At 41.3% G+C, this 12,266-nt stretch overlaps 1 protein-coding gene across 2 annotated transcripts in view; it reads right to left on the reverse strand.

Moving 5' to 3' along the window:
- Positions 1 to 12,266, reverse strand: part of MYOM1 (myomesin 1) — a 119,219-nt gene that overhangs the window by 78,217 nt on the left and 28,736 nt on the right. For both annotated transcript variants that reach the window (XM_018039756.1, XM_018039757.1), the window contains exons 6-9: positions 6,529 to 6,621; positions 3,963 to 4,051; positions 3,786 to 3,848; positions 1,945 to 2,109 (exon numbers count right to left, since the gene is read on the reverse strand). In XM_018039756.1, the coding sequence (XP_017895245.1) occupies positions 1,945 to 2,109; positions 3,786 to 3,848; positions 3,963 to 4,051; positions 6,529 to 6,621 (410 nt within the window). The remainder of the gene's footprint in view (positions 1 to 1,944; positions 2,110 to 3,785; positions 3,849 to 3,962; positions 4,052 to 6,528; positions 6,622 to 12,266) is intronic.

A 12,266-nucleotide genomic window follows, 5' to 3' on the forward strand; every position in this document is an offset into this window, starting at 1 on the left:
AAAAATGAAAACAAATTTACTGACTTCTTTCTCCATTACTAGCTTCTTCCTCCCTCCCCGCAACGCGCCCCTCTCCCCATCTCTCTCTCTTTCCTCCTCTTCTATATTGAAAGCTATCTATCAGAGGAAGTCTGTAGGGCTTTGAGTCATTGTGTCATATTTATATTGGTTAAAATGCTAGACCAGAAGTGAAGGAACCATGGCCAGATACATCATCTGGAAGACCCAGTGCAAAATGAAACTGCAAGGCTCCTGGCTCAAAAAGCAGAAGAAAAAAATACAGTTAAGGAACTAAAATATAAAACTGTTTCCTCTAAAGCTAGTTTATTATCTATAAAACATTATAGGGTAATACAAATTGCAAGAAAATAATTATTTTCATGCCATAATTCTTACATACAAAACAATACTTTATTTTGTAATATGTTGATTGATAAGACAGAATTTTTGACTTGTTTTTTTGCAACCTCAGTTATTAGGCCATTCAATTTATACTTTTAGCAACTTTATTTTAAATTAATAAAATTGAAAGTAACATCAATCAATCTTTGCAAATGCAAAGTCACAAATAAGTTTTGATTTATTTTATTTTAAGAAAGATCTTTCTGCTGATGCAACTATTAATGCTGCTAAGAGTGCTATATAGTCACAGTATTATACAGTTTTATACTATATACAATTATACAGTTATGGTTATAAAATTAACATTAGGTTAATCCTCTGATAAACTATTTTATTTTATTTTATTTTTTTGATAAACTATTTTAAAATATAAATTTTTGTACTCTAGAGCTGGCAATTCTTGAGGAACAATTTTTTCTAAAAGATCTATCTCCTTACACAAATAGTTTCATGTAAGTCTAAATTTAATTTTAAATATATATTTACATAATGGCATCTTAAATATTTCCTCTTACATGTCCTGTAACTTGTGATGATTTTATGATTTGTATATAATTTAAATGCCTATTTATACATTTTCTTACTGTACCTTCGATTATGAGAAAAATTACTCAGAAAAATCTTTCTTGTTAATAACTGCTTCATCCAAAGTTTTGTATGGAAATAGTGTTCGTTTTCACTGAATGTGGCAATCTTTAAATTTAATTTTTATTTCCAAGCCTGTGGATATTTGCTTTGCAATGTTGTAGCAGTTTTCATAAACAGAGAGTCCAAACCCAGAAGAATTCTAACAACTGCCTTATGTGCCTTACTGCAATGTCTGTATACATGCTTCTATTTTGTAATGTTTTATAGACAGAGTTTACTGTGTGATTGTTCCTGTCATGGTGCTTAGGCCAGGAAGTTCATGTTTGTGCAGATCCCACACAGACGGGTCCTGGAGATGGACAGGGGATCTGGGCTCCCACTGGGGGCTCCCAGGCTGCATCTGGTGGCTTCTCTCCTCTCCTCTAGGGCCACGTTCAGCAGCACGGCTGCAGCTACCACTGCAGCTACTACTGGCTTCACTCGGGCTCAGGTCCTGGTCCTAGCCATCGCTTCACGATGGCCCAGCCTGCCCGGTGCCCACACGGACACTGAAGTTTAGGCCAGCGCGTGGTGAGCACGCTGACTACCACCCACAGTGCCTGGGAACCAACAGGACTTCACTGTATTTCACTTTATCTTACTAAATAAAATTAACTTACAAAATGAATATATATCCAACTTGTAAAATGAAAATACATTTTTTGTAATCCTTTCCCTGTATTACACGGTGATAAGAAATTATAATCTCCACAAACATGTTATAAAAGTTCTGCTACTCTAAAATATGTGTAAAAACTTTTGTAACACCCAGTATGTTATGTCCTCTACTATCTAGTTTCTGCCAGTTCTGGTAAACAGAACTGCAATCTACAGACATTCATGCTTTGGGACCAAGTCCGGTCTGTGACCTTCTATGAATATGAGCCTCAGTGAGAATTCATCATTAAGGCTCACCATTTCGGTACCACTGGATCTCCGGCTGGAAATGTTTAATTTCAGGGGTGATAACTACACGGCAGCCCAGACTCATTGTCTCGCCTTCTCTCCCGAAAGACACTTCAAATTTGTCATCAAAGTGGATGTCAAACCTGGATGCATAACCGTAAGGGGTCACGGCAACTGGGTACAACAGAAACAAACATAAGTAATTTATTTTTTCTCATCAAAGAGACATAAGCATTTTAATGAGCACAGGCCGAAAGCAATCACAACAAATCTATCAAATGATTTATAAATCACAGTTTCAAATTTTCCAGCTATTGTATCTCAATATAAATCAAATGACAAGAGAAGGACTTGATTTTGGATGTGATCCTCCTCATTCCCACCCAGCACCCCTTCTCGTGCATGGGATTGATGCCAATGATTACAACTAAGCATATTAATATTAGGAGCCATTCCATGAAGTATGGAGAGACATCAAGGCAATCAGTTAGGTGAAAAACTGACCCATGAGTCAATATTTCCAAAACCATTTTCAAAATGACCACTTATTTTTTAATGTTTGGAAAATAAAAATTTGGGGCTTGACTACCATTTCCAGTCTGAACAGTGTCTAATTACTGAAGAACCATAAGGGTTTTACTTTTATTGCTTCCCATGAAAAGTTCTGATGCAGATGACATGATTGAAGTTCACAAATTTATAAATTATTATGGATCAGAATACTAACAATTTGTTATTAAACCACACTTAGAGCTCATTTTACATTGCATTTTGTAAATTAGTGTATGCATTTATTCATTCATCATCAAATACTACTCTGCATCAAGTTCTAGTGTCCAAAGATAAAAGGTCCAGCCTAGCCTTCAAGTGGCTCATGGGTCAGTGGGAGCAAACAGTTAACAATTAGTGTCCAGTGAGTAGATGCCCTTACAGAGGTGTCACAGCCTCACCCGGACACATAGCCTAAGTAGGTGGGGGCTGAGGTACAGTGCGGGGCCGACAGAGACTTCTGAAGGAGATGATGCTACACTGGATATAGAAAGATGAATAAGACTGCCCTGAAACAGTCCAGATTCTATTGATGTGTGTGTGGTTAAGTCACACTGCAGGTTTGTATAATGATTTTTCTCAGCTTAAGGAAGAAAGACTTAAAAGCATTTGTCATTTTTAGCCCATCACATCCAGGCTTTTATAAAACCAGAATAAAGCAATTATAAGCAGAAGGAGAATACAGTAGCCAAAGAATCTAAAAAAATAAAACTAGCTACCAGTATTATGTACATGTGCTAAATCGCTTCAGTCATGTCCGATTCTTCGCGACCCTATGGTCTATAGCTTGCCAGGCTCCTCTGTCCATTGGATTCTCTGGGCAAAAATACTGGAGTGCATTGCCATGCCCTCCTCCAAGGGATCTTCCCCCACCCAGGGATTGAACCCATATCTCTTATGTCTCCTGCACTGACAGGCAGGTTCTTTACCACTAGTGCCACTTGGGAAACCCATTACATACATACTATCACATATTATAGTATAGACTACGCATTTATTTTGGGCTTCCCAGGTGGCGCTAGTGATAAAGAATCCATCTGCCAGTGCAGGAGACAGAAGAGACATGAGTTCCATCCCCAGGTCAGGAAGATCCCCTAGAGGAAGGCATGGCAACCGACTCCAGTATTCTTGCCCAGAGAATCCCATGGACAGAGGAGCCTGGTGGGCTATAGTCCATGGGTCACAAAGAGTCGGACAGAACTGAAACGACTTAGTATACCTGCATTTATTTCAGTGTTATGGAATAGCTTATTATACAGTATTGTACAGAGATGACACAGCAAAAATATTTTCAGACTTACAGCTGAGGGGGTAGGTGGATGCTCCCGAATGGAAGCGAGTGTCATCAAACTCTCCCTTGTATCCTAGAAAAGAAAGCAGCAATTCTTGACAACTGCTTCTTGACCTGTTTATATGTTAGCAGTGAGAATAAATTTTTTTAAAATACACTGTGAAGGAAACAAGTCCAGCAAACCTACTCTTTACCACAACGGAAGCATACGCTGAAACTTCTCCTTTGGCATTCATCGCCGAGGCCCGGTACTGAGCCGTGTCTTCAAAATCACACCTGAAAGAAGGGATGGGATGAGTGCCCGGTGCAGTGACACTCCTGGTACAGTTATCTCTCAGTGTCTGCAGGGGACTGGTTCCAGGACCCCCGTGGATAACAAAATCCAAGGAGGCTCAAGTCCCTTAAGTCAGTGGTCCTCAACCTTTTTGGCACCAGGGACCAGTTTCATGGAAGACAATTTTTCCAGGGACGGGGCACAGGCAGAGGCAGGGGGCTATTGGTTCAGGCAGCAATGGAAGCGATAGGGAGCAGCAGATGAAGCTTAGTTCACTTGCCCACTGCTCACCTCCTGCTGTGCTACCCCGATTCTAACAACCGTGGAACGGGACAGGTACTGGTCCTCAGCTGGGGGATTGGGGACCCCTGTTTTAGGTAAAATGGAGTAGTATGCTGAGGCCTCGGTACCCACAGTTTCCATCTCAACAGATAAGGCTGGCTGATGTAACTCCTGACTGTTTTGTCAAGGATCTCTTTGCTAACACAACACATAGCACGTCATCGGTTAACACATCGCTCTTTGGGACTCTTGACAAAGCTACACTTTCTAATCAAGTTCCCTAGGGGATTTTACATAGGCCAATAGATCTACGTACCAACAGCTATAGTCTACTATGACCCTAGCTTGAGTTAATTTAAAATGTCCAAAAATAAAAGCCAACTAAGTGTTGAGTATATAGAGCATGAACAGTGTGATGAAAAATTGGTTTAAAGTTGTATCTGGGCAGAAAATGTCTGGTCATGTACCTCTGTAGCAAGTAAGACCTGGAGGGGCCTCCCTCAGGATGAGTTTCAGTCTGGCTGTAATAGTGTGATGGAGAGACAAAGAAACAGCCTCTCCTTATAGATGCCCAAACGGATTCAGGTTTGTCTAATGTGTAGTTCTGTGTTAGCCTCAAAGTACAAACAAGTTATCTGTCCCTCAATTCTTAATGTTCAGGCCCACAACACAATACAAGAAGTGCCATTCAGAAGTTCCTCTAAGTTATGATGCAGACACAGGGATGTCTTGGGAGACCTGGGTTCGATCCCTGGGTTGGGAAGATCCCTTGGAGAAGGGAGCGGCTACCCACTCCAGTATTCTGGCCTGGAGAATTCCATGGACAGAGAGGCCTGGAGGGCTACAGTCCATGGGGTAGCAAAGAGTCAACTCAACTGAGTGACTTTCACTTTCACTTTAGAGAGAAAAGGCTCTCATGCAGAGATGAACAGGCTAAAATTTCAATGCAAGCTGTTTTATCATTGCCAGGGTTCGTATTCTTCACTGTTCTTCTTTAGTTTCATTGATGACATTTTAGTTCTTGTTGAAATTTTACAGACATAAATAGAATCCCAGGTGGGTCAATATGGTTGCTTCTTCCATAGATATTTAATTATAAAGCAACTACACAGCTCGCTGCTGACTTGGATGAATCACCAACTGACAGAATGGATGGGTCTTTATGAAGGGGTCCCTGCTTGGCGATAATCCCAGGGTCTCAGGGTTCTGCTTGAAGCCAAGTATGACCTGTGCCAGCCTCTCTGATCTGAGGAAGCTATATATCTCCTGAGATTAGAATGACTTAAACTCTACTTTGACTTTGCAGCATGTCATCGTTTTATTTGAACCGGAAATGCTGGGAGCTTGTGTAACTTCTTCATCCACATTAGTAGGCTTGGATTTCAAAACCGTGTTAGGAGACATGATGCACCTTCGAAGACCTAGAAACTTTGATGTGGATTCTGCTTTAAAATTTTTGCTGTTGATTTGCTTTAAAAAATATCTCAATGTCAGGCCCTGCATCCATCTACAGGTTGACAGAATGGGCACATAGTTTCCACACAGTTTCTGGTGAGCTGAAGGAAAAAACAACTTCTCTAGGTCCAGCTTACATTCAGTGTCACCCACCTCAAACTTCATTGGTCTACACTGATTAAAGGCAAATGTGTATAATGCTGGTGCAGATCTGGGACTCTGAGAAGACAGCTGAATATAAATGCCTATTTTGTAAGTGATTTTTCTTGATAATATCTGAGAAGAACTCTAAAGTACATAAAAGGATTGTTTAGTTGCTCAGTCGTGTCTGATTTTTTGCGGCCCCATAGATCTATGTAGCCCGTCAGGCCCTTCTGTCTATGGGATTTTCTCAGCAAGAATGCTGGAGAGGATTGCCATTTCCTCCCAACGTAGGGATCGTACTTGAGTCATCTGCACTGGCAGGCGGAGTCTTTAACACTGAGCCCCTGGGAAGCCCATACAAAAGTTTAAATAGATACAAATGAATTTTTCCTCATCATCTTTGACTAAATTCAAAAGATCACTTTGGGCAGTAACATGGGCTTGGTAAGAATGTCATGATTATCACTCATAGGTGTGCACCAAGAGAAGCAATACTTGGGACTGTCCCCCATCCTGATACCACCGCGTAGGGAGGAAGAGGGGAGAACCCCCCGCCAAGCAATTGTCGGCAAAACACACAGACCGTGATGTTTCTTACGCATTTATCTCCAGAGTGTGCACTCCATATCGGCTTTCGATGACATACTTTCCAGGATGTGCCTGGACATTTATTGGCACCTGGTTTTTATACCTATGAGACAATGGAAACGAGGTGAAGTAAGTTGAGGTGTAAACAAGCTTCATGATTAACACACACACAATTGTTCTTCTTGAAAAAACATCTGTAGACATAGCACAGAGGTCAATAGCAGAGTCTGCTCAATAAATGCAAATAAAATTCATTACAAGTATCATAAACTTTCATCATAAACTTGATGAATGTGCTTCCCTCCTCCATTACAAAAACTACACTCAAGAAGTTGGCCATTCCCAACCTTGTGTTTGAATCTTGCATACATAATTTTGAGTGGAAAGAGCCAGATACAAAAGAGCATAATGATTGTTTTTACATAAAGTACAAAACAAGAAAAGATAAATTAATGCTGCTAGAAGTCAGGGCAAGGGGCAGGGATGAAGGCGGTCCCTTGGGTGTTGATAATGTTTGGTTTCTTGATTTTGGTGCTTGTTACCTGGGTGTAGGTGGTCTACAAAAATTAATCAAAGGTCTACATTTATATGCCATACCACACTATTTTGTGTACATATTATACTTCAATAGATGAACTTGAAAATGAAAAGAAAGACAACCATTGTTGACACAACAGAGAGGAAGGCTTTGAGTGGGTTTTTTGTTGGCTGTCTGTGTAGGATGAAAGCAAAACATCCTTCCCACTGACATTCCTGCACATTGTTCAAAACCTTGTCATTGCATGGAAAGCTCATTATATTTGCTTTATTCTGTCATGAGCAAACATAGCTCTCAGCTTGGAAGAACTTAGAATATCAGTCATGAAAGAAAACTACTGATAAATAGAACCTTCAAAGAGTCCCTTTTACTGACTGCCGATTCCTGGCGAAGCCGCTCAGTCTTGAGAGGCAGGGGCTCCCTGGAGGGGCCGCTCCTGAGACACTGGCCCCTGAGTCTGCACCTTGACTCATCATCACATCCTCATGTTCTCAGTGCGTGCTCAGTCATTCAGTTGTGTCCAGCTCTTTGCAACCCCATTGACTGTAGCCAGCCAGATTCCTCTGTCCATGGGATTCTCCAAGCAAGAATACTGGAGTAGGTTGCCATTTCCTACTCCAGGGGAGCTTCCCCACCCAGAGATCGGACCCAAGTCTCCTGCAGCTCCTGCACTGGCAGGAGGATTCTTTACTGTCTGAGCCACCAGAGAAGCCTCATGTTCTCAGTAGCCAGCAGCGATGGTGCTGGACCTAGCTTTTCTGCGTAAGCCATTTTCTGCCCAAAAGGGGAGCTAAATTTCATTTGTTTCCTTTTCAGACATTCCACTTCCTGTGCATAGTTATCACAAATAATGCTAATAACCATAATAGAAACAGAGTATTTACTGAGAGTCGGGAAAGGCTCTAAGTACTTTATGTCTAGATTAGTAAATTCAGTCCTCACAACAACCACATAAGGTTGCACTACTTTTTAAAGAATATAAATGTATTTTTTATTTGGCTGTGCTGGCTCTTAGTTGCAGCGTACAGTATCTTTAGCTATGGCACACGAGGTCTAGGTCTAGCTCCCCAACCAGGGATTGAACCTGGGCCCCGTGCATTGGGAGCTCAGAGTCCCAGCCATTGGACCACCAGAGAATTCCCAGTGCTACTACTTTTAACATCATTCTCCAGATGAAAAAACTCAGGCACAGAATGGTTAAGTAGCCTGCCCCAGCTTTAACAGCTAAAACAGCAGAGCTGAGATCTGAACCCAGGAGGTCTGGCTCCCAACAACATGGGATGCTTCCATTTTCCAACTGTTTTCTATTTGTTGTTACTGTTTAGTCACTAAGTCATGTCCAACTCTTTGCCACCGCAGGGACGGTAGCCCACCAGGTTCCTCTGTCCGTGGGATTTTCCAGGTAAGAATACTGGAGGGTGTTGCCATTAACTTCTCCAGGGGATCGTCCCGACCCAGGGATCAAACTCACGTCTCCTGCTTAGCAGGTGGATTCTTTACCACTGAGCCAACGGGGAAGCCCCGTTCTCTATTTAGCTGCATTTTATTTCTTCAGATTTTTGGACATGGTTATAAGCAGATTTGGGAGCAAGGAAAGCTATAGAAAGGGAAAGAGAAAGGAAATAATCTTCAGCCAGTTCTTTCCTCTCCTCAGCTTGTGTACACACACACACACACACACACACACACACACACACACTCACACTCACGCCCTATGTCCCTAAAATGTACCCTTTTCTACACTTTAAAAAATACACCATTCTCCACCTAGCAAAATTCCAACTCATCCTTCAAGGCTCTGATCAAATGCCACTTCAATAATCTCCGCCCTGAAATTCCACACAACATCATTCCCTCCTCTTCACATCAGTGTTACTTGGTTCAAATGGGAAGGTATAACGTTAATCAAATTATGGTTGGGTAAGTGTCACTTCTGCTAAACCATGAGTGCCTTGAAGATGCGGATTCTGTCTGATCCGTATTGATTTCTATTCCCACTCTCAAGGAAGCAGCCATCCCAGGAAAATATTAGGCAGTGTTTATTAAATTGGACTGAACAGAGTCATTGGGTAACATCATAAATTCAATTGTGCTTCTTGAATTTTGGCAAAGGAACAGAGTTCTGAGAAATCCATCCTTCATGATACGGATAATTTAAAATTAGTGCAGATGAAGAAGGTATGCTGAGGCTGTTTGTCTTGGTTTCCTTGGATGTGAAACGGGAGGGTGGACTGGGAATCGCAGCTGTGCAGCAGGTGTAGGGGCACAGCCTTCTGCCCCTCCCTTGGGAATCATTCCTAGCTGTTTCTGACAGTCCACAAACGGCCTCAGGCAGCTGGCCCTCCACAGGGCTCCAGGCGGACAGGACTGTTTGATCAGAGATGGGCTGTAAAAAGCAATCTGCTGGCTGCTCTTAATTTGGAACATTCCTAGTTTGGATGAATGACAGGGTCCAACACATTAATCATGAGCATGTTCTCCTGACTAAATCGGTTTAGGTTATTTCACACTCGACTCAGAAGCTTCGTTTTGCTCAGTTTTCTTTGTGCTGGGGTATTTTCAGTATTTCTTCCCAACATAAGAAGATATAAAAAACACACCAAAGGTGTGTGGCTGGTGCTACTTGACCAAACAACTGAGTGACACTTGATCTGGCTTCTGACCAAAAATGATGTTCATATTTCCATAAAGTTTAAATTAAAATAGCATTTGCAGCTCTTAGGCTTGCTTTACCTTCCTTGTCCTTCAGTCCAGCAGTCCCCAACCTTTTCGGCACCTGGGACCGGTTTCATGGAAGAAAATTTTTCCACAAACCAGGGGGCGGGGGATGGTTTCAGGATGATTCAAGCACATTACATTTATTGTTCACTTTATTTCTGTTATTATTACATCAGCACCACCTCAGATCATCAGGCTCTAGATCCCAGAGTCTGGGGACCACTATTCCAGTCCTGTGTGACTTAGTATCTCAATGCCTTTCCCTCAGTTTTCTAATGTGATCGCTTGAAATAGATTTCTCTCGCTCTCTCTCACACACACACACACATTTTCTCTCACTGGGACTCTATATGTCAGTGTAAGAAGTGCCTGTCTTAAAGCAGCACACAGGATTAAATGAGGAAGCTATTCAAGTCTGTTCTCCAAGGAATTCACCTTGCGAGGCACTCAGGTTCAGAGCCACTTGTGATTGACTGTCTTCAGTATCAAATCAGAGCAGAGAAGGAGAATTTGAGGCCTGCTCTGTGTACACTTCACAGCTTGTTATTTCTGGAAAGTGAAATTCCAAACTGGCCACTCATCGGCTAATTTTAGAGAGTAATCTATACCCTGGGACTATTTATCAGGTTTCTGAAATTCTTGTGAGTATTTAGATGTACACCCTTTTCCACATCATTTTCATGTGAAGTGTCTGAACGACTAGTTAATGAACTTCTGTTACACATTACTTCTAGAATAATATTCTTCATATATGTATGTAAAACATACACTTAATTTCCCCAAACAAATGTCTGTCTGGATACTAGGCTGAATTTGATAACAAGGGGTTACAGTGAAAGCTCTTTGGCAGTGTAAAACGTGGTCAAACAAAAGGACTTCACTCTAACTTTTCTTTGTCAGCAAATAATGCTGCCAAGATGATCTCTATCACGTTGAATCCCCTTCCCTCAAAAGCGTGGTTAGAATGCAACCCTATTGTTTTGAACAAACAGCCATTACTCACTTTGAAAACCAATTAGCTGAGAGCTAACTCTTCTATTAGCATAGAATTTGGATGTAAATAAGAAAAATCTAAAATAAAATCCCAAACCCTTATACTTCAAAAGTAATTATAAATAATTTTTAATATTTTAAATGCAGGTTGTTTTCCTACAATAATATGGCAGTAATTGCTAAATTTAAATACATTGTGAATAACTCTAATCTTGTAAAAAATTCATGTGTTAATTCTACTATGGAATTTATGAATTCTCATAATTTGCAAAAATAAAATAAGACTTTTCCAAATCTCCAGACTCTTCTTAAAATACATTTCTCAATCTTATCCCTAGGTTTTGAACTATGATCATGTTCAATGACAAGTTTCTTTAAGTGTCTGTCTTCACACTATCCCTGAAGTGGCAATGACTTCAGAGATAATGTGAAGAATTTCAAATATGTCTTTAAGTGTCTTGCCTGAGGATCTAACCCAGGTGCTAAGTTGCTCCAGCCACATTCGACTCTTTGCAGCCCTATGGACTGTAGCCCAGGATCCACATATAAATCCGAAAACAAGGACACTGAGTGTGTGAACACATGAGCGTTACGTGATAATAACAATATATTGTTCCAGGAGTTGGCATGAGGCTCCCTGCAGATTATATAATCCCAATTTCCACTGACAAAAATCAATCTAGACTTTGGGATCAAAATGCAATTAAATCTGGCTCTCTAAAAAAAGAGGCGGTACAACTAATTTAATTCTCTTTCTTTTAAAGAGAACTTTTCTCCCCTATTTCATATAGCTTCTTACAATCTGACCAGGCAATGCGAGCATATGATCCAAGAATCAGAAAATATAGGGGTGCCCAGGGAACATTCTCTTTTCTCACGCCTGTCTGCCTTCTGCCCAGCTTCTCCCCACAGCTAACTGTTCTCCTTAGGTTTTATATGTCCATTCAGAGCTTCTTTATGCAAGTAATAAAGATACAAGCATAAATGCTTTTCCTCCCCCCTTTACAACAGTATACTGCCTATAAACAAGTTATTATATAAATGTAACCTATTAAATTAAACAACTGGTTTTTCACCACATATATATTTCTCCTTCTCTGTTGGCTAGCCCTCCTTCTGGATGGCCAGCTTCACTGCTGTGTCTTTTGCAACTAACTTTTCTCTTGCACCCAGGGCCCACAGGCTTCCTTCTGCTCTGAAGGTGAACTGGGAATAGGGCAGTGCTGCTCAGCATCTCTGCACCTGGCTGTGATGAGTGATGGTGATGAGTGATGGGCCCGCCTGTCAGTAATCGCTCTCCAGGTATGCTCTAGACTCCATCCAGATTTAGTCAGTATGCAGGGGCTGGCTGAAGGGCAGCTGCAGTGTGTTGATATCATTTGTTCAGCCTCAGGGATTTCCATGGCCTGAGGGTGCCAGTGGAAACCTGGAACTGAACGTTCCTTGGAAAGGAGTCTTAGGGAGTCAAACCCAGGGCACACATGACTTGGAAAGATGTG

The sequence above is a fragment of the Capra hircus genome, chromosome 24, assembly GCF_001704415.2.
Source record: "Capra hircus breed San Clemente chromosome 24, ASM170441v1, whole genome shotgun sequence".
Classification (NCBI taxonomy): domain Eukaryota; kingdom Metazoa; phylum Chordata; class Mammalia; order Artiodactyla; family Bovidae; genus Capra; species Capra hircus.